At 47.7% G+C, this 26153-nt stretch overlaps 1 protein-coding gene across 2 annotated transcripts in view; it reads left to right on the forward strand.

Annotated features, from left to right (window-relative positions):
• Nucleotides 1-26153, forward strand: part of SLCO3A1 (solute carrier organic anion transporter family member 3A1) — a 320294-nt gene that overhangs the window by 258552 nt on the left and 35589 nt on the right. For both annotated transcript variants that reach the window (XM_060096879.1, XM_060096878.1), the window contains exons 5-7: nt 16538-16702; nt 21729-21927; nt 23059-23197. In XM_060096879.1, the coding sequence (XP_059952862.1) occupies nt 16538-16702; nt 21729-21927; nt 23059-23197 (503 nt within the window). The remainder of the gene's footprint in view (nt 1-16537; nt 16703-21728; nt 21928-23058; nt 23198-26153) is intronic.

Raw genomic sequence — 26153 nt, forward strand, 5'->3', positions numbered from 1 at the left:
CCGCCATGCCGAGAGCCCAGTGGCTAACATAGCACCTGATGTGTGATACACATAAATGTGCGTAGAAGGAAGAAAGTGAGCGAGGGAAGGAGGGAGCTGGACGTTTCATGACCCTCCTTTGAACTCGTTCAGGCCACTTACAAGCGCATTGAAGCAGTGTAAGACTTTGAAGTTGGCTCCCTTTGCCTGACGCAGGCGTTCTGGAAAAGCCACATCCAAAGCGCATTTCCTTAGATTCACTCTGTCCTTCCATCCCCTCCATTAGAGATGAGAGCTGTGTTCCTCTGGAAAGAAAGATTAACTCAGTCTTGAGAGCAAAGTCGCACTTTAGAATGCAGCAGAGCGCTCATCATCATTTTTAGAGGAAACAAGTGCATCTTTTCTGACAAAATGGCGAGACCCAAACAGCGATGCAGAATGAGGATGAGGAACCCCATCAACAGCGCCTGGTTATTTCCACATTTGCTACAGTCCCTTAAGAGGTGAGGATGATGACCGGACAGCCTCAAAGCTGCTCGGTATCTATCCTGGCCCCCTCCCCACTGAGAGGTATGCACAGTGCTCCCTAATTCAAGGACCTCTTCCTGCTGGGTCCCCTGAAGAACTTGCTGGATTTTGGAAGTGGGCAGGAGCAAGGCTGGGCTGTTACTTCTCAGGGAGGCTGGGGTGGGAAAGAGGTGAACCGTTACCTCTGCAGGAACCGGGCACACAGCCAGCCCCACTTTCAGCACCTGCCGCCTCAGGCTTGCAGTGCTCGATTTAGAGATTTGATGAGAGTCTCTTTACTGAGCTCTGTCTAATGAGGTGCACTTTCTATGGAGATGCTGGAGAACCACGGAGAGAACCTCGGGTGACCTTGCACTCAGATCCCCGCTCTGCCCTTCACCGGCTCTGCGATCATTAACTTCTCCGCGCTTCTCTCCACAAGTATAAAGTTGTAACACCGTTCCTCGGTGACAGCGTGGTCGTGAGAATTCAGGCACTGCCCTTGGAAGATTGTCAGTTAATACCACCTGTTAGCCAGCGAAGAATTCAAAGAACTTGTGCTAATTCCCAGAAGAGACTAATTTAAGAACCTAATGTCATGTTTGACTCCATGTTCCGGGATGGCTTCTACCAAAGTCGTCATGTGGAATCGTAGATGATCTTAAAATTCATCTCTCAAAGGGGCCAGAATGCTCTGTTAGAGGAGAAGACCCTTTGCTTTGTGTCCTCTGAGGTTGCCTTGGCTTGGACCCTCAGGAGTATGTGCTTCTTAAAATAGGCTCCCCAAATGGGCCCCCTTCAGGAGCCCCCAGGTGGCTTGAGGGTGATGCCTGCTGAGCCTCTGATAGCACAGCTGGCCACACAGTGTCCCAGGGACCAGATCCACGGCAATAGATGGGGCTAGCTTGAGAGCGGGCCTTGCGGAGGGCACCTTGGACCTGGGTGGTGGCAGCCTTTCCAGGTATTTCCTCTTCCCAGGATGATGGCCCTGCTTTCCTAAGCCTCTGATGGTAAGAGCTATACCTGTAATCGCTCATCTTTCATCTCTGGGGATACACAGGTGAAAATGATACAATTGTGCCATCAGAGAACTTGCTGTCCAATGTAGCGACAGGCCAGCAAGTCAGAAAGGCGGCCTAATGTGATGAGAACTACAGTCCCAGGCAGCACCATAGGTTATGGAAATACAGTCAACAGGCAGCAAAAGCCCACCTCTTGGGTCCAGTGCAGAGCTGAGCTGAGTCTTGAGGGATGCCATGGTTTCAGAATTCTCGGGCTCTGATTCAATTACTGGTTAACCCATTTGTTAATTCAGTCAGCATTTACTGAGATCCCGCCAGGCTCCAGGGACACAGTGGTCACCAAGGCAACTTAGATTCTGGAGCAAGTTTAGTAGCAGGGGAGGCACGCAGTGGGCAAAGTCGAACCAATGACAAGATGAGTGCTGAACTTGCTGTGTCTGAGCTGACAAGTACACAGTTGGGTAGATGGGTCTGAGGCTCACTAGATCAGAGCCATCACAAGTTATGGCCTGTGTATACATGGGCTCCACTTCGATAGTTAATGATTTTTAATTTAGAATTAGCAATTCCCAGAGGCGTCAGGTCCATTAATGGACCTAAAGGATGTCCCAGCAGGAAAGGAAGGCAGCGTGTCTAGAAGAATCCCCAGGAGCCAGGGTACAGTGGAGCGAGCTATTATGCTAATAAATTTTACACATGCCAGCACACGGAGAGGGAGCCACGGTGGTTTATATCCTTCATTTTTTCCACATGAGACAAAATGTTTCTGCCACGTGGACATTTCCACCAAAAGCAGCATGCGATGCTGCCAGGCGCTCCCAAACTCTTCATCTGATTTGCAGCCTTGGAAGCCCCGCTGGTCTGCATACAGCCTGCAACACATTTACAGGTACAGATAAGCTAAGCATCGTTACACATATCAGAGGAATTAACATTGCTCTACAGATCTATATGTTGCAATTTCTCATCCATTTCATCTGAGCTTGCAAATGGGTTTCTTTTCTAGCCATCAATCTGTGTGCCCTGCCAAGCTCTACAGATAGCAAAGGCCCCTGAGAAGATCTGCCATTGGCCCGAGAGCAGCCACTCCACCTTCCTTCCCTCTGGGACCAAGACACACAGCCTCTTCTGCTCCTGGGAGAGCCGTGGGGCTGCTCACCTGGGTTCAAATCCAGCTGAGCCACTTCCTAGTCATACAACCTTGATCGTGTCGTTCAGCTCCTCTTGGTTTTACCGTGTGGTGTCTGGTGTAACTTTACAGCAGCTGCATAAGGTCAATATTAGGACTTATTACCGTTTATAGGTGAGGACACAGAGCTCTCGTTCGGTGACAGAGAACTTCAGGCCTGTGATCACTTTCCAGAGCCCTCTCCCCCAAGAGCAGGCTTTGAAGGTCTATTTCCAACAAAGTCGGCCACCAGTTGGGGTTTGAAATTGTGATAAGAAGTTGAGAGATGGAAAGCTCAGAATCTTGTTCCGGAACTGTGTAGAGAAGCTGTTCCTTGTTGCACAGCCCAGATGTCCCCGTCTTGTGATGACTGTCACATATCCATTTCACAAAGCAGGCAGCAGGGAAACAAATGCTTGGGCTTGTGAAACTACAACATCTCCCCCAGGTGGGAGCCTGCAAATCCAAGATGCATTTTTGCATCTCAGCTGTGCCACCAAAGAACTTTTCCTTTCCTCCCTGGCTCTAAAGCCCCTCCTCCCTCTTCTTGTTCTTCAGAGCATTTTTCTGATTCATCTCCTCCCCTTGGGGGCCGGGGCTGCACGTAGCGTGGTCTCATTGAATCTGGATGCTCAGAGTTTGCAGAATGGTTTACAAAAGTCTAGATCTGGTGGGAGGAAAGAATTCAGGGGACTGTTACAGACAAATGGACAGTATTATCATTAGCTAGTGTGTTTATTGTCACATCCACAGTTGTGTGTTGCATTTGGAAATTGGCTCCAGCGTCACTTGCCCTGGGGGGGCCTTGATGGTTAGGAACCAGGCCCTTTCTGCAGCCACGGGTTTCTGTAGCCACGGGTGTGTCCAGCTTCCCCATCACGTTCTGTACAGTTTTCAGATCACCTCATACACTCTTCTCTTTGCTGCTGTTTCTGCCTGCAATGCCCTACCTCCCTTGATCCGCTTCTGGGCTGGACTCGGTCCCTAACTTCCCAAGAAGCCCTCCCTGTAGCCCCTCTGCGCTCATGCCCCTGTCTGCTCAGTACTAGATTAGTTGCATTCCTCTGTTGCCCTCAAAGCCCCCACAAAGCACTTGGGGTAACCCCCACTACACAGTGGCCCATCTGTTTGGCTGCATCTTCCCAAAGCTTGTGGCTTCTCCAAGGACACGAAGCTCTCATTCATCTTTTTTGTTCCCACTCCCTAGCTTAGTGCCTGGCACGTAGGTGATATGGTTTGAATGAATGAATGAGTAAACAAATGAGCACTTTCTTGCCAGTGCGCACACAAACGCACATACACACATAATAGCAGCTATCGTTTGTTTTTCCTACACCATCATATTTAATCCCCCCCAACCCCATGAGACATTGGTACCATTTTACAGACCAGGAAATTGAGGCTTACAGATGGAAAGGAAAGGCATTTGAACCGTGGAGGGCCTCAGTGTCTGTCTTCTTAACCATGATATTGTGCTGCATCTTCGGGCAATAAACAAACTCTCTTTAAAAAAAAAGTGGCGTCAGCAGGTGCTAAGTGACTTTTCAACAGCATGTACTAAAACTGTGACTGTGGCTGCAGACGTGTCCTAAAACAATGAGTCTTCTAGACAAGGGTCCAGCTAAAAAGGAAGGGAAGAACAACTTCCTGCAAGCATTGGTGTGTCCTGACCCTCTGATGGACTTCCCAGCGGGGATGAGTGTCACTGTACCAGCAGTTTAAAATCTGAAGGGAGAGCCCACCTTTGATCACTGAGTGAGCAGAGAAGTCAAAAGCTGAGCACTCTTGTCTCTGCGCCCTTCATGCTGACTGCCAAGTGGCCTCTTCCTGTCCCAGAAAAGATAGTTGCACCAGGTGACAGCGGGTGATGGCTGAGCTGGCAAGGTGAGGGTGGGCCTTCAGGCTCAGAATCTTAAAAACCGTGCCCAAAATATGGAGTACAGCTGATGACTTCCAAAGCACTTGCACAGACCCCCCACTTGGCCCCCATAGTACGGCTGATAACGTGCGTGTCATTACCAATCTCCATGCCACCCATGGGGACACGGAGCTCTGGGGGGTTAAACCGTGCACCCAGGTTCCCGCAGCTGTGAAGGATGCAGCTGGGACCAGACTTGGGTCTGAGACTCCCAAACCCGAACTCTTTCCTCTGTTCCTCTATTTACCACAAAGATCCACTCTACTATTAATGAACCAACTGAGAAGGAAAAAGGGATCGGTCTGGGGTGGATGGAACAAAAGCCTTTACTGTGTTGGAGAAACTTCCACTCTTTTTTTTTTTTTTTTTTTTTTTGAGGTACGCGGGCCTCTCACTGCTGTGGCCTCTCCCGTTGCGGAGCACAGGCTCCGGACGCGCAGGCCCAGCGGCCCTGGCTCACGGGCCCAGCCGCTCCGCGGCATGTGGGATCTTCCCAGACCGGGGCACGAACCCTTGTCCCCTGCATCGGCAGGCGGACTCTCAACCACTGCGCCACCAGGGAAGCCCAAAACTTCCACTCTTTTTTTTTTTTTTTTTGCGGTATGTGGGCCTCACGCTGTTGTGGCCTCTCCCGTTGTGGAGCTCAGGCTCTGGACGCGCAGGCTCAACGGCCATGGCTCACGGGCCCAGCCGCTCCGCGGCATGTGGGATCTTCCCGGACCGGGGCACGAACCCGTGTCCCCTGCATCGGCAGGCGGGCTCTCAACCACTGCGCCACCAGGGAAGCTCTTTTTTTTAAAAAAAAAAAAAAAAAAAAAACTTCCACTCTTAATGTCCACTTTCTCCCTCTTCAAAAGAGGAAATGCAGAGCCCGACTCAAGAGGACCTTCATTTCTAGAGGAGATGAAATCTGCCTGGGTTGGTACCTTCCCCACTCCTCTGCCCACCCACACCCCTAATGCCATCCATCACCGGGTTCTGCTGACTTTAGCACCTAAATATCTCGCCTTCCCACTCATGGTCTGTCCTGTACTCCAGTCTGCCCTACTCCTCCAGGCTGTCATCCACACTGGGATACATTCAGAATGCGTCTGATCCTGACAGATAGAGGCCGAGCCCTTCACGTGGCCGCCAGCCCAGTGAGATTCTGCTCCTCCAGCCTCTTCTCACACCTGCCACCCTGTTCCCACCATACCAGTCTCACCTTGCTGGCCTCTTTTTAGTCCTCCGTATTCCCCAGGCTCAATAGACTTTGCATTTGCTGTTCCCACCCCTGGAATTCTGATGCCATCTTCAGACATCAGCTCACACATCATTTCCCCAAGGACATTTTCCTGACCTCCTGATGGCACCCCCTCCACGGCATGTTGCTCTCTGTGTCATGGTCAGAATGTGACCTTTGTAGGAGTGGTCACTTCCTCCATAAGCTCCATGAGGTCAGGGACCACATCCGTCTTTGCCCATGCCCTTGTACATGGCCAATGCTCAGTACACATCTGATAAATGGGGGGGTGCATGGATCGTTGGACAGGCACTGCCCAACCCAGCACGGTTTGCTGCTTTCCCTAAAGCTGTCCTCATACACAGCCCCTCCTAGAGTTTTGGCCTGTGTTTGACCCACCCGCAGACACTGGCTTAGCAGGAGCTCTACCTGTGCTGAGTGTTACGGCTGGCTCCCAGGTGACTTACCTGTGTGGGGAGGAGGATCTGCTCCTGGTGCTTCAGCCACCAAATCGGAGGGTCTGCCAGCCCAGTGGCTCAGGCTGACCTGCACTGTGCCTTTGGGTGCGTGTCTTTACTTGCCCATCTTCCTAGCGAGCATCTTGCTGCTTGGACAGGGTGCATACTCGCCCCTCACCTCTGTGCCACCCACTGTTCCCGCGGGGGCCCCACATGCGTTGGCCTGGCCATGGGACCCAGCTCATGCCTCTGGCTTCCGCATCTCTGCCAGGCCACCTCCATCGTCTGCCAGCCAGCAGTCGGTTTCTGCTACATCTTTCTTAATGAAGGGCCTGTTGCCTTTCAGCATAGTGTTATTGTGAGCAGCCTGGTGATCTGAGAGTCCTTGTTCTGCGGGCTAAACGGCTGAGTGTTTTTTATCGTGCGATTCATCTTCAGAACTGTGCTTTCCCCTCGTGTGGGTTTCCTGTTAAAGTCTTCTTTCTTGATTCTGTGGCCAAGGAAACCATCTGCCTTCCCAACCACTTGGAATTCTATGCCAAGCTGTGGTTCAGAGGCTGCCGTGTCACAGGTATCATTTTTACAGGTCCCCAGGGTCCAGACTGGTTAGTGGTTTCATCGTGTTCATATCAGTGTCGATGGAGGATGTGCTGGGGCTTATATCCATGAATCAGTCATGATTCTCCATCTCAAGTTATTTCAGCAAAGCGCCTGAGATGAACGTAGGTGAGAGCATCTAGCACGATGCCTGGCACACTGTGGATGCTCCTCGTGGTTTTGGAAGGAAGGGAGGAAGGAAGGAAGGAGGGAAGAAACTAGAAGACAGCATTTCCCAATGGGAGTTCCTTGGACCCTGAGTCCTCTGAGATGCTCAGAGAAAAACAAATCAGTGATAACCAGGAGTAGTGGTTACATGACCAAATAAGTTGGGAAACCATATGTATACTGTGATGCTCTTGGAGAGTCATAGAATATGTTTGTGTTAAAGGCTCTGAGAAGGCCAGCTCTGAGGCCAGCTGGCTGACTTTGCTTTAGTCTATATGTCTCAGACTTATGGGATCCCAGGACTCTTTTATTCATGCTAACTCTTCTGGCACTTATGAAGTGTTGCTATGATACAGGATAGAAGGTGGCGAGGATTATGGGAGGTTCAAAGGGATATAGTGAGGACCACAGAGGGAGGATTTGAAGACAGGTGCGTGAAGGGTGCATCATTTCAGCCTGATCTTGAAGGACGAGCAGGATTCCCATGGATGGAGGGGAGGGCAAAGGCTTCCGGGCTGGCATACCTGAGATGTGCATGGAAGAGAGACATCTGGTTTTGGGAAGAGGATTTAGGGAAGGTCATGATAGAAGGCAGGCTGGTCTCAGCTTCCACATCCAGCAGAGTTCCTGGGATCCAAAGCTGCCCAGTAAGTCTTTGGTAAAATTATGAATGAATTATTGAGGGCCTTCTCATTACCCTTCTAAGGAGACTGGACTTTATTTTATGAGCCATTGTTTCCCAACTAGGGATTTGAGTCAGCATTGCATGTGGGCTTTCTTGAAACACACATATTCAGGGACCGCATCCCTATAAATTATGATTCTCTGAGTCTGTGGTGGGGAAGGGGGATGGGAGAGAGGTGACCCAGGCATCTGGGTGTCTTTAAAGCTCCCCAGAAGATTCTAAGTGAGCTCCCAGTAGAAAACAAATGTCAGAGCTGGTGGGGGTCCCTTGAGGGGTCTCCACCAGGGGCTAATTTCTCTGCAGTTGCATATAAGATAAAATGGGGGAGGTGACCCACTGATGAAATAAGCTTGGGACAGTCTGTGACATGACTCTTGGAGGTTGACATTAGCATATTGAAGGCTCTGAGAAGACGTGCTGTAAACCCAGCACTTCCGGAAGTAGCATTAGGAAGCCGAGGTTTAGAGATGGGCACGTACGTCAGCTTGGGTGCTTGGCTTCACCGTTTCTTTTCTGGACATTGCTGTTTCTCTTTCCAGACTTCCCAGGAATGAATTCTCCCCTCGTTAGCATTTTTGTGAATGTCAGACGCAGTGAGCCTGGCCACCACTGAGGTGGGGTGCCCTGCTCCCAGAGAAGGTTCTAGGGGCTGGCGTGAAGTTATAAAAGTGGCCGTTCGCTTACAGGAGACTCTTGATTTCCTTAGTCATTTTCTGTCTGTGGCCAACATGGAAAGATGCAGTATTGGGGTCTGAATAAGAGCCTGCTGCTTCCCAAGCTCCTTCCTCCACCTCTGAAATATGTGGAGATCATGTTTCTGACTTCACACTGCTGATGCCAGGAAATGACTGGGATGACCCCTAGGCATGCCTCTGTGGACACTTAGTTCTTGCTTTAAACTGGCTGGTGGGCAACCACACTGCTCCTCCTTGGTGTGGCTGTAAGGAGGTGGTGACTTTTCAAGAATCAGTGGAATTGATGGGCTCTGGGTTGTCCTAACCGATCCACACTCACCTGACACTTGGGTTTCGCTGTAGATGCTCGTTTCCTGTGCTGATGGCTTCTTGTTTGTTCTTTCAAACCGCGACCTTCTCCATCCAAGGGAGGTGTTACTGTCTGCCTATTACCTCACTGAAGATGGGCAGACAGAAGCCTGGTAGTTACTGCTTTCAAAGTTAGCCGTGGGCTTCCCTGGTGGCGCAGTGGTTGAGAGTCCGCCTGCCGATGCAGGGGACACGGGTTCGTGCCCCAGTCCGGGAAGATCCCACATGCCGCGGAGCGGCTGGGCCCGTGAGCCATGGCCGCTGGGCCTGCGCGTCCGGAGCCTGTGCTCCGCAACGGGGAGAGGCCACAGCAGTGAGAGGCCCGCGTACCGCAAAAAAAAAAAAAAAAAAAAAAAAAAAGTTAGCCGTGAGAGGGTGCTAGAAGCTCCCCTGGATGCCCCAGGCAGAGATTAGGGGATGGGCTCCTCTATAGTGATGAGGCCACAGGGGGCCCAAGGCTGCTGGTCTGGGGCCAAGTTCATGGTAGGCGCTTGCTTCCGGGAGGCACCACGGGCCTCCCCTCCCACTGGGATTTCCCCCACCCCTACCTACTCAAGGGATGGTTTGGGCACCTCCAGAATCAGTGATGGAAATGACCGTATTGGCTAATTATTCTCACAGCCCATGAATCTGCGGAACATCATGGATGGTGTGATCATAAATTGGTCTCTGTTTCTACAGCTAATGTTCCTTAAGAGACTATGACAGTTACCTTTCAAGGCTATGCAATTCATTTGTTTCTTTATTGGATTCTTTAATCTACCTTGCACGTATTAAGCATCTGCTCTTACCAGGCGCAATGCCCATGTCTGGGGATGGGGCTGCTCCACCTCTGCTCTACCTGAGAGCACCTGGCTCCTCCTATGAGACAGATGGGAGGACCCAGACAAGGGCATCCAGTGGGGTCGGTGGTGCCGGGATGACAGCCTGCCCTGGGCGTGTGGGAACCAACTTGGTGGCTGGTGAACATTCACGCTACCCCATGAAACTTCATTTTTCCCAGGATTCGCTCTACCTTGGCTTCACTCTTGTGCCTCCATGATGGTGTGTTTTTTGCACTCCATTATTTCTTCCTTCCTCTTTCTTTTTTTTTTTTTTTGGTCATGACTTGAATACTGTTATTTATCTCACCCAGATCCCCCCACCTCTGTTCTCTTCTGGTCATGGGTCTCCTATGTTGGGAAGCACTTCATGGTGGCTCACCTTTTAGGAAATTACTTTTCTGTTGATTCGAGGCCCCACCCAGAAACCTGAAGATTTAGAGATGAGTCCCAGAGTACAGGCAGAACTGAGTTCAAATCCACCCTCCTTCGCTTCTCTGTTTTGCATTCTGGATGCGGACTGTTGGGTTTCAGCCTCTCAAGGGAGCCTTGGTTTCCTTGGGTCTAAAATGAGGATGGTAGGACCACCCCCTATTGTAATAGTTGTGAGAGTTAAAAATGAGAAACCTTGCCATGGTGCCCATCCAACACTGGTTGCGAGGCAGGCTTTGGTGGTCATTGTCATGATTCCTGAGCAGTTGCGTAGACTGGCTCCATCTCCCATCTTGGGAGATGTTAACCATGCTATATTGACAGCAGTGTTATTAAAGAGAAAGAAAGTCAAGGCCAACTTCAGTAGAGAGACTGAAGGCAGAGAGATCTGAGGGTCAAGGGGAGTATAACTGAGCCCCACATTGAGCACTTCCCAGAGTACCTCCAGTTCCCAGGAAGGGCAGTGGGCAAGGACTTGTGCCTCCTGACCCCCTGACCTGCTGAACAGCCCCCTGCAGAAGGGGGTTCTTCTTGGAAAGCCTTTGGCTCCCAGGAGCTCAGTTCATCTGCTCCAGTCTCTTCCCCACTCTACTCATCACATCTGATCACATAGGCATTCCTGTAGGAAGCCTGATGTCCTCCTCCCAGCCCAAGGGCTCTCTCCCTAACATAGCCAAGGATTACTTCTATTATATTGATTACTATTAATCCTATCGGACTCTTTTTTACTGAAGTATAGTTGACTTACAATATTGTGTTAGTTTCAGATGTACGGAAAAGTGATTGTTATGCATATATATATGTATATATATATATTCTTTTTTTCTATTCTTTTCCATTGTAGTATATTACAGGATATTGAATACAGTTCCCTGTGCTATACAGTAAATCTTTGCCATTAATCCCATCAGACTCTTACCTGTACTCTAGACTAGAAACCCTGGGCCACATGCTTTACATGCAGTGGGTCTCATTTCATGTTTGTGGCAATCCATGGGATGGAGTCATGTGCTCTGGTCAGTCTTGAAGCCAGAATTCAAATCCCAATGACCTGGCTCCTCAGACCAGGTTCTTAGCCATTATTTTATACAACCTTATTCAGTGAAACTATGGTACAGGGCTCTTCTGCAGGCTCTCCAATCCTTTCTTTCATTCCTCTGTCCCCCTCCCTTCCTTTCCTACTTCTCTGCCTTCAAACGACATGGACTAAGCCCTTAGTCATGTCAGATCTGTTCATTTTCCCTAACCCCAGTGGGAATGTTTTATTATTCTTCATTCTAAGAATTAAGCCGCAGCTTGATTACCAGGGGCAGCCTGCATGCTTAGTCCTCAAGCCAACATCAGCACCCCTCAGAACCCAGACCTGAACAGCACAATGGTTATAAGAACACGGTGTGGCAGCAGGTGCCAGGGTGTGAGTTCCTGCTTTGCTTCCTTAACCATGGGGCCGCTGTCTGCCTCAGTCTTCTCATATGTAAATGGAGGATTTTAATCATCCCAGGAACACAGTTTGTTGTGAGGATCATGCGAGTGGATGTGTAAGCAGTTAGAATGGTACTTGGCACACAGGAAATGCTCTGTCAGGGTTAATCCTCACGACTTCTCTAAACCTGCCTTTCTCCCTCTTAGAGAACCCACAATTTTCCAAGAAACTCCATCCTACAGGACTGCCTTCCAAAAACTAGCAGTAGCAAACTTGTTTTCCCTGGAGATCACTCCCCTGCCACTCTTCCCAACTTCGTACCATTCCTCTAGTAGCATCACCATGCTCCTGATGAGAGGTGAAAAGGTTTCCCTAGCTGTGAGGCTGCATGGTACAAGCCTGCCTGCCTCCTACCTCAGCTCCCAACTTCTGAGGCTAAATCAGAAGGTGAGAAGCAAATAGCTCTGGGAGACTGTAGGTGTTTGGTAGCCTGGTGTGGCCTTGGTTCACCAATTTCTATTTGTCTGGGCCACCTCATTAGCTACAGCCACCTTGGAAAGTTAGCATTTTATGGGCTTAACAATCCATTTGCATGAAAAAGCTTGGAACACTGGGATAGCCCTAGGATCAAGCTAATTAATACTCCTTTTCATACTGGGGCTTTGGAGGGTAGATTGAACCTTTGAAAAGGAATCTTCTTTGACAGTACTACAAGTCATTGCAATAAAACCCAGAATGGGGGGAAGAAACTGGGAGGAAAATAGCTGAACACAAGAGGAAGCTGTCATTTCTGGAGGCGAATTGGCTGGGTATAGGTGGAAAAAAGAAGGCTCTTCATGCAGATGAGGCCCACTGAGTCTTCCCTGGGCCTTCAGCCAGATAATTCTCAAACTTAATGATTTTCACATCGAATCCAAGGCAAAATTAGGCATTAGATATTAAAACAAAATCAGGCAGCCTCCTATCTTGACAAGGAATCCTTCCAACTGAAATGGAATTATCTCTGGAATAATTAAAATGCTTGCTGAAGTATGAAAACGTTCCATTAGCTGGAGTTGCCTTTGTTGAAAAGGGCCCTCGTCATCCGCAAATAAACCACGATGGCCATGATCAAGGACAAGGAGGTACCGAGGCCCAAATAGTTAATGGGATCAAGCTCAACCCCTCATTGGCATCATTTCTGAGCCAGAGAACATAGTTCCTACTTGGAGGGTGCTGGTGGTGCCAGCTCAGCAGCAGTTTTATTTTCAAGCAAGTGTGGCCGTGGTGCTTTCTCCTACTGAAATCCCCAGATCTAAAGAGTCTGCACCGTAACAAAGAAAATGACGCCTACAATAAAAGTATGGTACAGGATGGTTTTCCTAAAATGTCCCCAACGTGCTGTTTGTCAACAGTGTTTCCAAAGTTTAAATATCTTAATGCCAAAAGACTACAATGTTGGAACAACAGTGTTATTACCCACCAAAACATGAATAGCTGGGGGCTTTCAAATTCATTTATTACAAGAAGTGCTGTGGTCGCCCATGTAATCCATACCACTCTCTGTGAAGCTTGGTGTTTTGTGACATAATCAACCAGTCCCTTGTCACAGGTACATTACACCATCACAATGTGCCAAACACTATAGCAAATCAGCCTTCACTTATTAGCAGTGATTTATGATGATGGAGTCTTAACATCCAAGGGTTTTTGTTTATGAAGACAAATACTTCATTACCTTTTGTTTATGCCCAATGTATTCATCTTCTATATTTGTCAAACAGTACACATTTCTGAACATTACACAGTCAACATTCTCTAAATATTTTTACAATACTTAATAATGTGAATTTAACAAAGAAAAACTTTCCAACATTTAAACATAGATTTTATTTATTTATTATTTATTTCAAAATTTATTACTTATTTTATTTATTTTATTTTTGGCTGCATTGCGTCTTCATTCCTGTGCGCGGGCTTTCTCTAGCTGTGGCAAGCGAGGGCTACTCCTTGTTGCGGTGTGCAGGCTTCTCATCACAGTGCCTTCTCTTGTTGCGGAGCACGGGCTCTAGGCGTGCGGGCTTCAGTAGTTGTGGCACATGGGCTTAGTTGCTCTGCAGCATGTGGGATCTTCCCGGACCAGGGCTCGAACCCATGTCCTCTGCATTGGCAGGCAGATTCTTAACCCCTGCGCCACCAGGGAAGCCCCTAAACGTAGATTTTAAGTGTAACCTCTTCTAGACAAATATTTGAGATGACATTTCTAAAAAAGTCAGATTATTATAAATGCTCGAAACCCTGTAAAAAATGAACAGAACACACGCATAAAGGCCAGTCCCTTGCAATAAAGCAGGTATAAATATATAAATACTATGGATTTAAAGTTGTTTTCTCACCATCTTTATTCTTATTCCTACCATTTTTAAAGTTTTTGTTTTATTTTGTGCATGTGTGTACCTGCATTTAATCCAAGAGTTACCTTCCTAAGATTTTAGTAGTTTAACGAGAAACGACCGTGGAACAGCTGAGGCCACCAGCTCTGGTTATTGTCTGGTTGTTTCTTGGTTGGGATACATAATCAGATTGCTCAGCCCACAGTGATTCTGAGCCTCCAATCATCTGGCTCAGTCCATTTCCATAACTAAGTTGCTTTTAGTACGTCAAAGGATCCTTAAGTCCCTATCTTATATAGAGATTTTCATTTTTGAAACTAGGTATCTTTCCCAGAAATGATCAATTTTATGTTGTGTGTATCTGCCAGTTCCTGACCCATTGTTCTGTTATTTTGATTTATTGAGCTTGTCTGTTAACATTATTAAAAACTTATGTATCTCCTATTATTATTTTATTCTAATTAGTTGGGCCATTTAGAGGTTTCATCTCCTAGGAAATGAGATTGAGCCTATGTAATTAGCTCTCTTCTTTAGGACAGCTGGCTAATTCATCACCTTGGAATGCAGTGTTAGACATTGCTCACCTGTTTATTTTGTATGACCATGGGCACTGATTGGTTTTTCCTAGACTTGGAATAGTACTTGCTTCATCTGGGACTCTGTTTTATCTTTTTCTATTTACACAGGTGGAAACAAGTACACCACATGCCAAATGTTCCACATTATTATGACTACAGCAGAACAGAGATCCCCTAACTTGTCCCCTAACTGGTACACCACTTTTACACATTTTTGCCTATTTCTTACCACCTGTACCGTTATTTACATAACTTTCTCTTTAAATAGCTTTAAATCTACTTGTTTTAACCTAGCATCATCTTAAGCTATGGTAGCCATGAAATCATGCATTTGATGTATCAGTTTTATTTTAGTTAACTTTTTTTTTTTTTTACTAAGTGCACGTCAAAATAATGGCATAAGTATTGAAATGATGGGGTTCTCCTGATGCCCCCAGACCCCTTGCATACTGCCAGGATATGTCATCACTCCATAGCTGAGGAGATCTGGTCAAAGACCATATACAAAGGATTCTAATGGCTGGAAAGAGCCAAATAATGTGATTACATTCAAAGGATTTTAAGAAACCCAAATCTCTCATTTGTAAAAGCACCACATTAAAAGGAAATCTGACTGGTTTATGAAACCACCTACTTTAGGAAAAACAGAGTATAATAAAATAAGATTGAAATGCATCACCTCAACAAAACCTGCTTTGGCTCCATTGGTAATTAAAGTGGTACACAAGCCACAAAGCACGTTTGCCCACCATCAGCTCTCATCTGAGCCCTGAGCATCAGGGCTGGGTGGGCAGCAGCTTCTAGGTTGCCTTGGGTGTTGAGGAAAGACCACCTGAGGAATAAGGAAGAGATGGAGCAAAGATCTGGGTTCAGAGCGTTTAATGGAAGGAAGAGCCCTGGTGCAAAGGGCTGGGTGGGGAGGACCAGGTGCAGGTGGGGCTGGAGCAGAGGGTGGATGGAGCGTGATCAGAAGTGTGATCAGATATAGCCAAGGGGCAGACTGTGGGCCATCGTACCAAGTGTGGATTTTGGCCATGTGGAGTTTTGAGTAGGAAACTGATTTGAGCTGATCCCATTGACTACTGCATAGGGGAGGATTATATTGGATCAAGAGTGAAAACCAAGACCCTAGTCTTCCCCAAGTGAAAGCTCATGGAAGCTTGGCCAGGCGAATGTGGTTGTGAGAAGGAAGGGGGTGGGTGGGTGGAGGCTGGATTATATGTATTGTGTGTGTGTGTGTATGTGTGTATGCATATACATACACTATAATTTCATTTCTTTCTTGAAACTGTTAAGATGAAATATATTTTCTTAAAAGAATAGATACATGTATATGTATACCTGAATCACTTTGCTGTACACCTGAAACTGACACAACATTGTTGATCAACTATATTCCAATATAAAATTTAAAAAAAATAAGTTGCTGAAAAAAATGATTAAATATATTTTCTTAACACACACCATTATAAATATTCATCACAGGTATATTGATAATATATACTTAGATGTATTAATATAACATAATTAATACATTTATAATTATAATATGATTAAGTTATATTTTCCCTTTTGAGAAACAAACCCCAAACTCCTCTGTCTTTTTTTTGGATGGAAATAACTTGTGATGGCTTATAAAATAGTGTTTCCAGTGTGCTGTTAAAAAAAAAAAAAAAGCATGATGTAGTTTCTCCTGCTTTAGTAGTTGTCAGTTTAGTTGACAAAACATCAGCATAGGGCTTCCCTGGCGGCGCAGTGGTTGAGAGTCCGCCTGCCGATGCAGGGGACACGGGTTTGTGCCCCGGTCTGGGAGGATCCCACATACCGCGGAGCGGCTGGGTCCGTGAGCCATGGCCGCTGAGCCTGCGTGTCCGGAGCCTGTGCTCCACAACGGGAGAGGCCACAACAGTGAGAGGCCCACGTACCACAAAAAAAAAAAAAAAAAAAAAAAAAAAAAAAAATCAGCCTATATTTTGAAGCCAGAGTTTTCACAATTATGGCTGACTTAACAGGTTATAGGCTTTGGCCTGAGCAACCAGGTGACTCCTGATGCTGTTTACTGAGATGGGTCAAATTGGGGCCTTGGGGGCAGAAGGCCTGGGAGTGCAGTGTGTGACCTTTGTCCTCTGCTTCTCTCCCTGCAGTGATCCCGAAGGTCACAAAGCACCTGCTCTCAAACCCTGTGTTTACCTGCATCATCCTGGCCGCCTGCATGGAGATTGCAGTGGTGGCTGGCTTCGCTGCCTTCTTGGGGAAGTATCTGGAGCAGCAGTTTAACCTCACCACCTCTTCTGCCAACCAGCTGCTCGGTGAGTCTGTTTCTCAGCCTCCCAGGAGGGTAGAGAGAGACTGTCACTGCTTGTAATACTATAAGAATTGACTGAGACCAAACAGCCCAGACTGTGCTGCCCCTGCAGAAGCATATACATGTGGTCAGTGTGCAGAAGAATTTCAAAGTATTTTCTTGGAGTAAGATTTACTTGCCTGAGACAATTGCTAGAAGTACGTGATAATAAAGAGCTAAAATATAAAGTGTGCATAGGAAGCATTGTGACAGGCCAGGGAGTCTATAAATCGGTGTGAACTGGAGAATTAGGGGGGAGATGTGAGGAAGGAAGAGGGGAATCAAGATGGATCTTGAAAGTTTAGTAGGCTTTGGTCAAGAACATAAAAAAGCAAGAATATTCTTGGCAGCATAAAACCCACGGTCAGCAAATATAGAGGTTGGAAGCCATATGCTCCCCTCTATCCCTGTGCCCATGGCAGATGTAGTTAGTGGATCATGACACTCCTTCTCCCCAAGCTCAAGCGTGATCTTACCAGTCTTCTCAGCAGTAGACTACAGGGAATCTGCTTCCAGTCCTTTGGAGCTGACATGCTAAAGAAAACCAGTTTGCCCTCATGAGAAGGAGCATTCCTTATATGCAGTAGGGAAAGTGGTCTCATGGCAGAGGAAGGAGAATGAAGGGTCGAGAATGACTTCCAGGTTTCTGGCTCAGACAAGGGGTGGTACCATTTGTGAAACCTGGAAATAGCAGAAAAGAATCAGATCTGTAGGGAAGGTTGTGAGTTCAGAGTTGAAGTTGCTGAGTGTGAGATGGCCATGGTATAAGCTACATGATGTCCTGTGCATGGTTGAGGGCTGAAGAAGAAGATGTGGGTTGCATCAGTTTGTGCATGGTAGTTGAGGACACAGGAGTGGAATTTGCAGAAGGAAAATGTGTAGAATTAGAATAGAGGGGGTGAAACACTGCCCATAGGAAATACAGGAGGCCATAGAGAAGTTCAAGAAGCAACTCCTGAAAGAAATCCGTGGATCACGGGAGCCAAGGAAGAGATGATACCAAGAAGGAAGCTGTCAGCAGCACGAGTGCCCACGCGTGATGTGGCCTCACATGCCTCTGGTCCCTTCAACAACCAGGGCATCTTTCAGCCTGTGTCAGGGCTGTGTCCATGAAACGGCAGCAGGGGAGCAGCCCACAAGAGGGAAGGAATAGCCAGGGACTGCAGGACACTTTCCCGAGCTTAGCGGTGGAGGGGCGGAGAGAAGACATGGTGGGCAGTGTGTGTTGCAGTCAAGGGATTGGAGTAGTGACTGTGCTGTTGCTAAGCGACAGTTGCTATTGTGACAAGAAGGACTTGAGCAGGTGTCTAAGCAGAGGGGAAAGAACCAGCAGAGGCGACGTGCCGCAAAGAGAGGGAGTATGGTGCACAGCCTTTGACAGAAGAGCTCATCTGTTCTGAAAGTGCAGAGAAGGAGAGAGACACAAGGATGGCCCCTGAGAATGTGACAGGTCCGACCTGGCAGTCGAGAGGGCTCCAGCCCCGTGGAATTATCTTCTCTGTTAAGTAGAAGTAGATCATGTCCTGAGAGAGATGGGCGAGGTGATACTTTCTGATCTTCTCCTTAGCATTTCCTTCACACAATGGCCAATAAACCCATGTAAAGGTGCTGACCCATCATGAGTCGTCAGGAAAACACATAATGAACACCACGATGAAATACTAGTCCATGTCTGCCAGACTGATAGTACCAAGTGTTGCTGAGGATGTGGAGCCACTGGAACTCTCATACACTGCTGGTGGGAGTGCACAATGGTACAAGCGCTTTGGAAAACTGTTTGGCAGTACCATGCAAGCTAAAAGCATATGCTTACGCTGGGATCCAAGCATTCCACTTCTGGGCATAAATCCAACAGAAATGAGTGTTTAGGTCCACTCATTTATATATGCGTAGGTAACAGTATCCAAAACAGTTTTATACATAATAGCCCCAAACTGGAAACAAGCCAAATATCTATCGATACTAGAATGGGTAAATAAATTATAGAATATTCATACAGTGAACTGTCATACAGCATGAGAAAGCAAGAGCTTGTATACATGCCTCAATGTGGATGGATCTGACAGAGTTGAAAGACGTCAGACACAAAAGAGTACATATTTATGAGTTAAAAAGAAGAAAAGTTAATTCAAGTGATAGAGGCCAGAATGATAGTTACCCTTGAGGGTGGAGGGAATAGGGGCACCAGGGAGCCCCTGGGGCTGCTGGAAATGTTTTAATACAGGGGTGTATAAAGGGGCAAAAATTCATCAGTGTTCCCTTAAGCTTATGCACTTCACAGGACATAAGGTATCAAGTTTAAAAAAATTAAAACCCTACCAGCAATGATGTGGCCAGATCCCAGCGCCTCTCCCTGGGAAAGCCTTGTGTTTTTCTTTTTTACTAATAACTCTCTACCGTCCACTATTTTATAAGTATTTCTTCCAAGAGGTATTAGCAAGATGCAGTCAGCCCTTTAGTACCTGTCTGACAGAGATAGGGTAAAATGTGTCTCTCTATAATTAAAGTTATAACTTCTTCATTATACCTACAGTCTCTCAGGTTTTGCCCTCCAGCACCCAAAGAGTTTATCTCTCACTTCCTGATTTCTTTGCAGCAGCTCCTTACATTTTGATTACATTTGCTTCAAAGTTGGGGCTATGTTCTATTTCAGGACCGATTTCCAAAGTTTTCTGTCAACAAACAAATCAGTAGTCTTCAGGGCAGAAGGTCAAAAACAATCTCACCTTCCTGCGCCTGTTTCTGTCCCAGGGACTCTGTCTGTTAGAGCACTTGCACAGGGAGACCCTCTCTCGCCATGTGGAGAAGCAGCCTGGTGGCCCATCTGTCGGTCCGTCCATCCGGCTGGCAGCCCAGGCAGGCAGAACACGTGCCCTCTCCCTGTGCCCTGCCCGTAGCATCAGTCTATTAGCATGGACTCTGGAAGGCTGGCTGCAGGAGGGGCTGGCAGGGGGCCTTTAGGGGACAGAGAGAGGCAGCAGAAGCGTAAGGCAAGGCTCGTGTCCAAAAATGCTTCATCCGTAGCCCCCGCAGACCTAGGGGATGGACCCCTGCAGTCATCCTGGGCCATCAGCGCTGTCTCTGGGCCACCCACGAAGTCATCAGCAGATGGGGCAGAGTTCAGAAAAGAGCAACACAGATGATTAAGGGCTGATGGCATTGATTTATGCGTGAAGATAAAAAGGACTCAATCTGCATAGGTTAAGTTAATGAGGATGGAGTTTGGGGGAAGTTCTGATAACTGCCCGCATGCTAAGGCTGCACACACGTCAGGGAGGGAGAGGGAAGGCTGATGATGGCTTGGAGAAAAGGTGCCTGTTATTGCCATAGTTACCATCATCACCAGGGGCCGCTCCCTGCTGCCTCTGACGGAAAATGGAACAAAATGCAACCTGCTCTCTGGGCGTGGGCGCTGGTCATCAGTATTCACTCACACAAATCCCATCTGCTCGCTGTTCCATTCATCTTGAAAATAATCCCCAAGCGCGCATTCTGTGCTGGGCACCGTGCTAGGCACAGGGAGCCGGGACTGAACAGGATGGAACGGTTCTTGTCCTCAGGGAAGCTGCATTTTAGGAGGGGGAGAGAGAACAAGAAACAAGAAAACCTGAAATACCTGAGGCAACTTCAGATACTGGGGAGAGCCATGCAAACAATAAAACAGGGCAAGAAACAGTAGGAAATCCCAAATGGGCTGCAGGACCACTCTAGATGGGGTGGTCTGGGAAGGCCTCCATGATGAGCATAGGGCCCAGCCAAGTAAAGATAGAGGGTAAGAATGTCCTAGAACAGGAAACAGCAAGTGCAGAGACTGGGGGCTTGAATGGATTTGGCCTATTCCAGGGAGACAGAAGAGGAGGATTGGGCATAGTTGGGGGAGTGGTATGGCATGGGGTATAGACAGGCAAATAGGGGCGAGGTCCTGAGGATCATCTATACCAGGACGAGAGAGAACCAAGCACAGATCATCCAAGAGCATCAAATAATACAGAGATACTATGTTTTTCAAAACGTGTGACTTGTGCTATTTCCTTTGCAGAGCTCAGCCTCCCTGATTGTTTTTCTCACCCGAATATTAAAATTAATTTGCATTCCTTTAGCACATACCAGCTGATTGATGTAGTCAGTTGACCTAGAGGTCTGTTGATTGGCAAGGAAGAGGCAGCCTAAACTGGAAAATTAGCCATACACAATCTACACGGTAGATAAATGACACACAGTAATTTAAAGCTGAGTTTAGCTGAAGTGAATCAGAACAGAACAAAACCAAACAGGAGATTGGAACCCTAGGATCCTCTGGTCCTCCTAAGATGCCCTGAGTCTCTGAGAATCAGAAATAACAGGTTTATGGTCCTGCTGCCTTGCAGATAGCTCTGTTTATAGGAAAGGGAAAAAAATATATGCCAGTTACTCACCAGGAGCTACGAAACATATTGATTTGATTGATGCTGCTTCCTGAGAGGTCACGGGGCTGGTTAAAACACCGTCTCCACAGGCTGGTGAGTTCTGGGACCTTTGGTTAAAGAGCCTCCAGACCCTTCCTTGCCTGAAGAGTGGGAGAAAATCCCCAATTTGATCCCCTTTCCTTCACACCACCTGGAAAACGCACAGAGGGCACATCACTGCTCCCTGATGCTTTCCTCAAATGCGCGTGCGTGTTCCCAGCTGGTCTGACTTGTCTCTCGGTTGTTCCCACACCAGCTGGGTGTGTTTCCCACGAGGGTTCCCCACTTAGCATGCAAGGTGTATGACTTAGACTCCTAATCATTGAGTTTTTACGTGTCTGTCTTCCCCAATTTTCGTGAGCTCCTTGAGGGTAGAAATGAGGCCATTAACAGACACTTTGGGGCACAGTGGAGCAAGTGGCACCACAGTGGTGTCACAGGGAATCCTGTCCGTGCAGGGCTCAGCCTCGGGCCTGGCACCCAGTGTCTGCATTGATTGGCCCTTCTTCCCTGGCTAATGGTCCCCGCCCCTCTGCTCTCCTCCAGGGATGACTGCGATCCCATGTGCCTGTCTGGGAATCTTCCTGGGCGGTCTCCTGGTGAAGAAACTCAGCCTGTCTGCCCTCGGGGCCATTCGGATGGCCATGCTCGTCAACCTGGTGTCCACCGCTTGTTACGTCTCCTTCCTCTTCCTGGGCTGTGACACGGGCCCTGTGGCTGGGGTTACTGTTCCCTATGGAAACACGTAAGTTCCAGAAGGGTCTTGCCACCCCTGCCTGCCCAGGATGCCAGGACCCTCTCTCCGGGTTAGGTTAATGGAGCCAGCTTTGTCCCTAGTGACCATGAGCTGCGAAGTCTATGATGCCTCTGCATCTTCCTCCCAGGGTCGAAGAATCTATGTGAACCTTCTGGGCAGAGAGGGCTGACTTCCACTTAAAGGCTCTCTCCCAGGGCGGCCAAGGGAGCACTGGGGAGACAGTCGGATATTCACTCCCCAGAGGACTAAAATGCCTATTTTTGGCATTTGACTTTAGGAATGACGTGAAGATAGAAAATTAAAAATAAGTTTTATTTTTAAATTCAGCTTAAAGTAAGAGACTTCAACAATTCCTTTTTTTTTTTTTTTTTGGCCGCATGCATGGCATGAGGGATCTTAGTTCCCTGACCAGGGATCAAACCTACGCCCCCTGCAATGGAAGCACAGAGTCTTAACCACTGAATCACCAGGGAAGTCCCAACAATTCCTTAAACCATCAGAATCTATCGTTAGACTCACATAGTAATTACAGGGTCTGAGCCATGGTAGGTATTGATAAGTGTGGGAGGGAGAGATGGAAGGGGAAAAAGGAGAGAAGAATGGAAAGAAGTTACCTCTTATAGGACAACTTATTTCCTAGTTATTATCCCAAGACTTTGAACTAAAGTCCAATCAGACTTGCCCTTAGAGGGAATTACAGAGAGTCCTTACATATCTGGTGCCAATAGCTGTCCCCTTTTCTACGTGAGACTCTGCAGCTGCCTTGTGAATCCAGTTTGGAGCATCAGGGCTGTAGCATGGTTGGCCTGCAGGGTACCAGTTCCTCTCCACACCAGCCTCCTCCTCTGAGCAGGCCACCAGGCCTTCTCACGAAGTTAAGTCAGGAGAAGTAGGGCTGGGCTTATCTGCCACCCTGCGAGGTCAGACAGGCAGAATGGGAGCACACGGGCAGAGGCAGCTTCTGTATATCCATGCACAGTCCAAGCACTGATGGCCCTCCTTCCCTGAACAATGACCACAGTGGCGACCATGACCACAGAGGGCAGAGGGCTATCACTGGGGGCATCCAACAGAAGTTGACCTTTCTCTGATGGGTTCCACGTTTCCTGTCTTTTCCAGCTCATCACCTGGCTCGGCCCTGGACCCCTACTCGTCCTGCAATAAAAACTGTGAATGCCAAACGGATTCCTTCACTCCAGTGTGTGGAGCAGATGGCATCACCTACCTGTCTGCCTGCTTTGCTGGCTGCAACAGCACGGTATTGGTGATTTTCTGATGGGGTGGGATGGGGCAGGGGACTCAGACAGCTAAAGTAGCTTAAAACCCAAGGTCAAGGGCAAGAGTGGGCAACCACACGTGTCCCCTACTTTGTGTTCCTGCACTGTGAATTTATCTCAGCCTCTGCCCTGCTCTACTGGAGGATTCTCCATCAGCAGGATGGGAGGCCTGCCAGGCCATCCAGCTGCTTCTTGCTAAATCAAAGAGGTTTCCAAAAAGTGTCTTTGAGCAACTAAAAGTAAAAATTCAAAGGAAGCTCTGTGGAGCCAGAGGAAAAGATTGTGGTTCAAAGAACTCACAAAAGATATCAATGGAATGGGATGACTCTACAGGTAATGAGCTCCCCATCAACAAAAGTATGTGAAGAAAAGCCAGAAAGCCACTTATCAGGGAAGGCCTCTTCCAAACCTGAGGTTATGTGGCACTAATCCAACCTGTTCTCTGCTCAGTTTCCTTTGCCCTTTTCTTCTTAGCTAGATGCCTCCCACCTTTTTCCATCCTCCCACTATCATTTTTTTTTGGCTCTTTCCTTCTCAGCATGAATTATGCAGTTGGCCGTCAGCCTGCAGCTTTCCACATTCTCTGCATGAAAACTTGAGGCTAAGGGACTGCTCACCCAGTCCTGCTGATCCCACCTTGCAGGCGGCTCTTTCACCTGCCCTTCTTCTGCATCCACACCACCACTGCCCTGGTGCAGGTCCTCCTCATCTCTTGCTTAGACCAGTGTAGTAGTTGCCTCCCTGGCCTCACAACTCAGGATCACCCCCAGCTGGTCTGTCTTCTACACTGAAGCCAGAATAATTTCTGTAATACTGCATAGGACCCTTTCTAATGCTACTGTCAGCTAGAAGATAAGATCTAGGCACTGAATTGGGTTTGTGTGTGTCTTCAGCACGTGCCTGTCCTCCGCCATGCTCTTCAGCTGTGCTTCCTTTCAGTTTGTGGTATTCAGCTTTCCCCATACAACATGTGTCTTTTCCTACTTCTCCCTCCAATTGGACAACTTCTACTCACCTGTCAATACCCTACTCAAATGCCCCCTGCTCTGTGATACGATCCCTGCCCTCCTTTATCTTTGGGGTTCTTGACCCTGCAATCTTAGTACCTGTCTCTCCTGGAGGCACTTCTCTCGTTTCACCGCAGTGATCTGTTTGTCATTTGCCCTGATCTGTGAGTTTCCTAAGTGAGAGCTGGCATCCACACGTGCTCCATAAATGTCCAGAAATGTATAGATGGAAAGAAAGATAAGAAGGCTGAGTGGCTGCTTTCAAGGAACTTAGAGTTGAAATCATTTGTTTCCTCCCCTTTCCACATCCTGTACCTTTTGGGAGTAGCGATTTCTCCGAAGGAAGAAAAATTGATCATTTATTTTCATTTCCAAAGATCTCATTTTTCCTTGCATTTAACATTTAGATTCTTGGCCGGTTACTACCATTTGTCTATAGAGAAAGTAAATCACCCTGGGGGGAGGGGAACTGATTTTTTAAATTAGATGGCAAAGCAGTTTCTTCAAGTGAGAGGAAATGAATTTTTTAAAAGAGATGGGACCTTGAGAATGGTTAAAATAGAAATTCAAGCTATTCTTTTTCATGACAGCAATTTCATTAACGTTTTAATGTCCAAAAAGTTATATTATAAATCAGTTTGGGTTACTGTGCTGTTATAAGAATGACATTGACTCCGTATAGGCTAGTGTCCTGAGACCAAAGCAGTCTATTCCAGAGCATTTTCTGACCAAAAAATAGTCTAGAAAAATCCATGTCTCCTGATCTTGCATGGACGAGAGTCTTATTGAATAAGAACCTAATCAGGCCTGGGTTTGCTTCTAGCTGCTGAAACAGCAAGCTGTGGAATGCAATTATCATCAGAGGGCAAGCTTCTCTGCTTCCCTCTGGACATAGGGTTTATTCCCCAGACACCTGCCTTTTCTTCACAGTACCGGAGGCCTCATGTTGTCTTCTGGGGTGCAGGCAAAGCAGAGAGGTGATATCCCCCCACAATTACAAGGCAGAGATTGAGAAAAACCCAGGGCTGGGGTGGGAATAACACTCCACCCCGCGGAGGCAGATCTCTGGAGGCCCTGCCTTCCAATGGGTGGACGAGGGCTTTGTGGCCACAGAGCCACGTGTATCCTGGAAAAGGGCCTTTGTGATGGTCAAGCCCTAAAAACAACCACAACCATAAAACTTGCAACAGCAGCAAGTTTTTCCAAGAGCCGGTGCGGGCCAGGTGATGGGGCCTTCCACGTGTCCCTCATGGCCCGTGGCAGCTTGGCCCAGAGTCAGAGGAATATCAGTATTTTGAGAAAATACCAAAACAGTGGATTAGATTCCTGGTACGTTTACTCCCTCCTTCTCTTCCTCTTCCTCTCTTGTCTCCAAGCTCCCCCAAAAAGCTCTTCCACAGACTACAGTCTTCTTCATCTCTCTTCCCTCTTTCCCTTTTTTGTATTTATTCCTTCTGCATCCACTGGAGTCCTTTCCCAGTGTCAACGCAACCATTCTTTCACCTATACCCCCAGCCCCGCATATATTGGGTTGGCCAAAAAGTTCATTTGGTTCGTGAATACATTAAAGTTTTTGGTGAAAATGAAAAGTAGCTTTATTTTTAGTTAAAACCGAATGAACTTTTTGGCCAGCCCAATATCTCACTCATCCTTGTAACAACCTTGACAAGGAGGTGTTCTCCTTATTCCCTGATTACAGATTAGTCCCTTGCCCAAGGTCACGCAGAACATGGTGGCATTGGCATGGGAACGCAGGGTCTGTCTGACGCCAATCCCAGTGTCTTCCTCTGACCCTGTGACTTCCCTCTTTAGGATCCCTACCTTTTTTCCACCAGAAAGAAGCTCTCCATGCATGCCCCCCGCAGTCGGGACATTGTGCCTTCACGATCTGGCCCTGCTGCCTTTCCAGCCTCAACCTCGCCCGCTCTGC

The sequence above is a fragment of the Mesoplodon densirostris genome, chromosome 4 (assembly GCF_025265405.1).
Source record: "Mesoplodon densirostris isolate mMesDen1 chromosome 4, mMesDen1 primary haplotype, whole genome shotgun sequence".
Classification (NCBI taxonomy): Eukaryota; Metazoa; Chordata; class Mammalia; order Artiodactyla; family Ziphiidae; genus Mesoplodon; species Mesoplodon densirostris.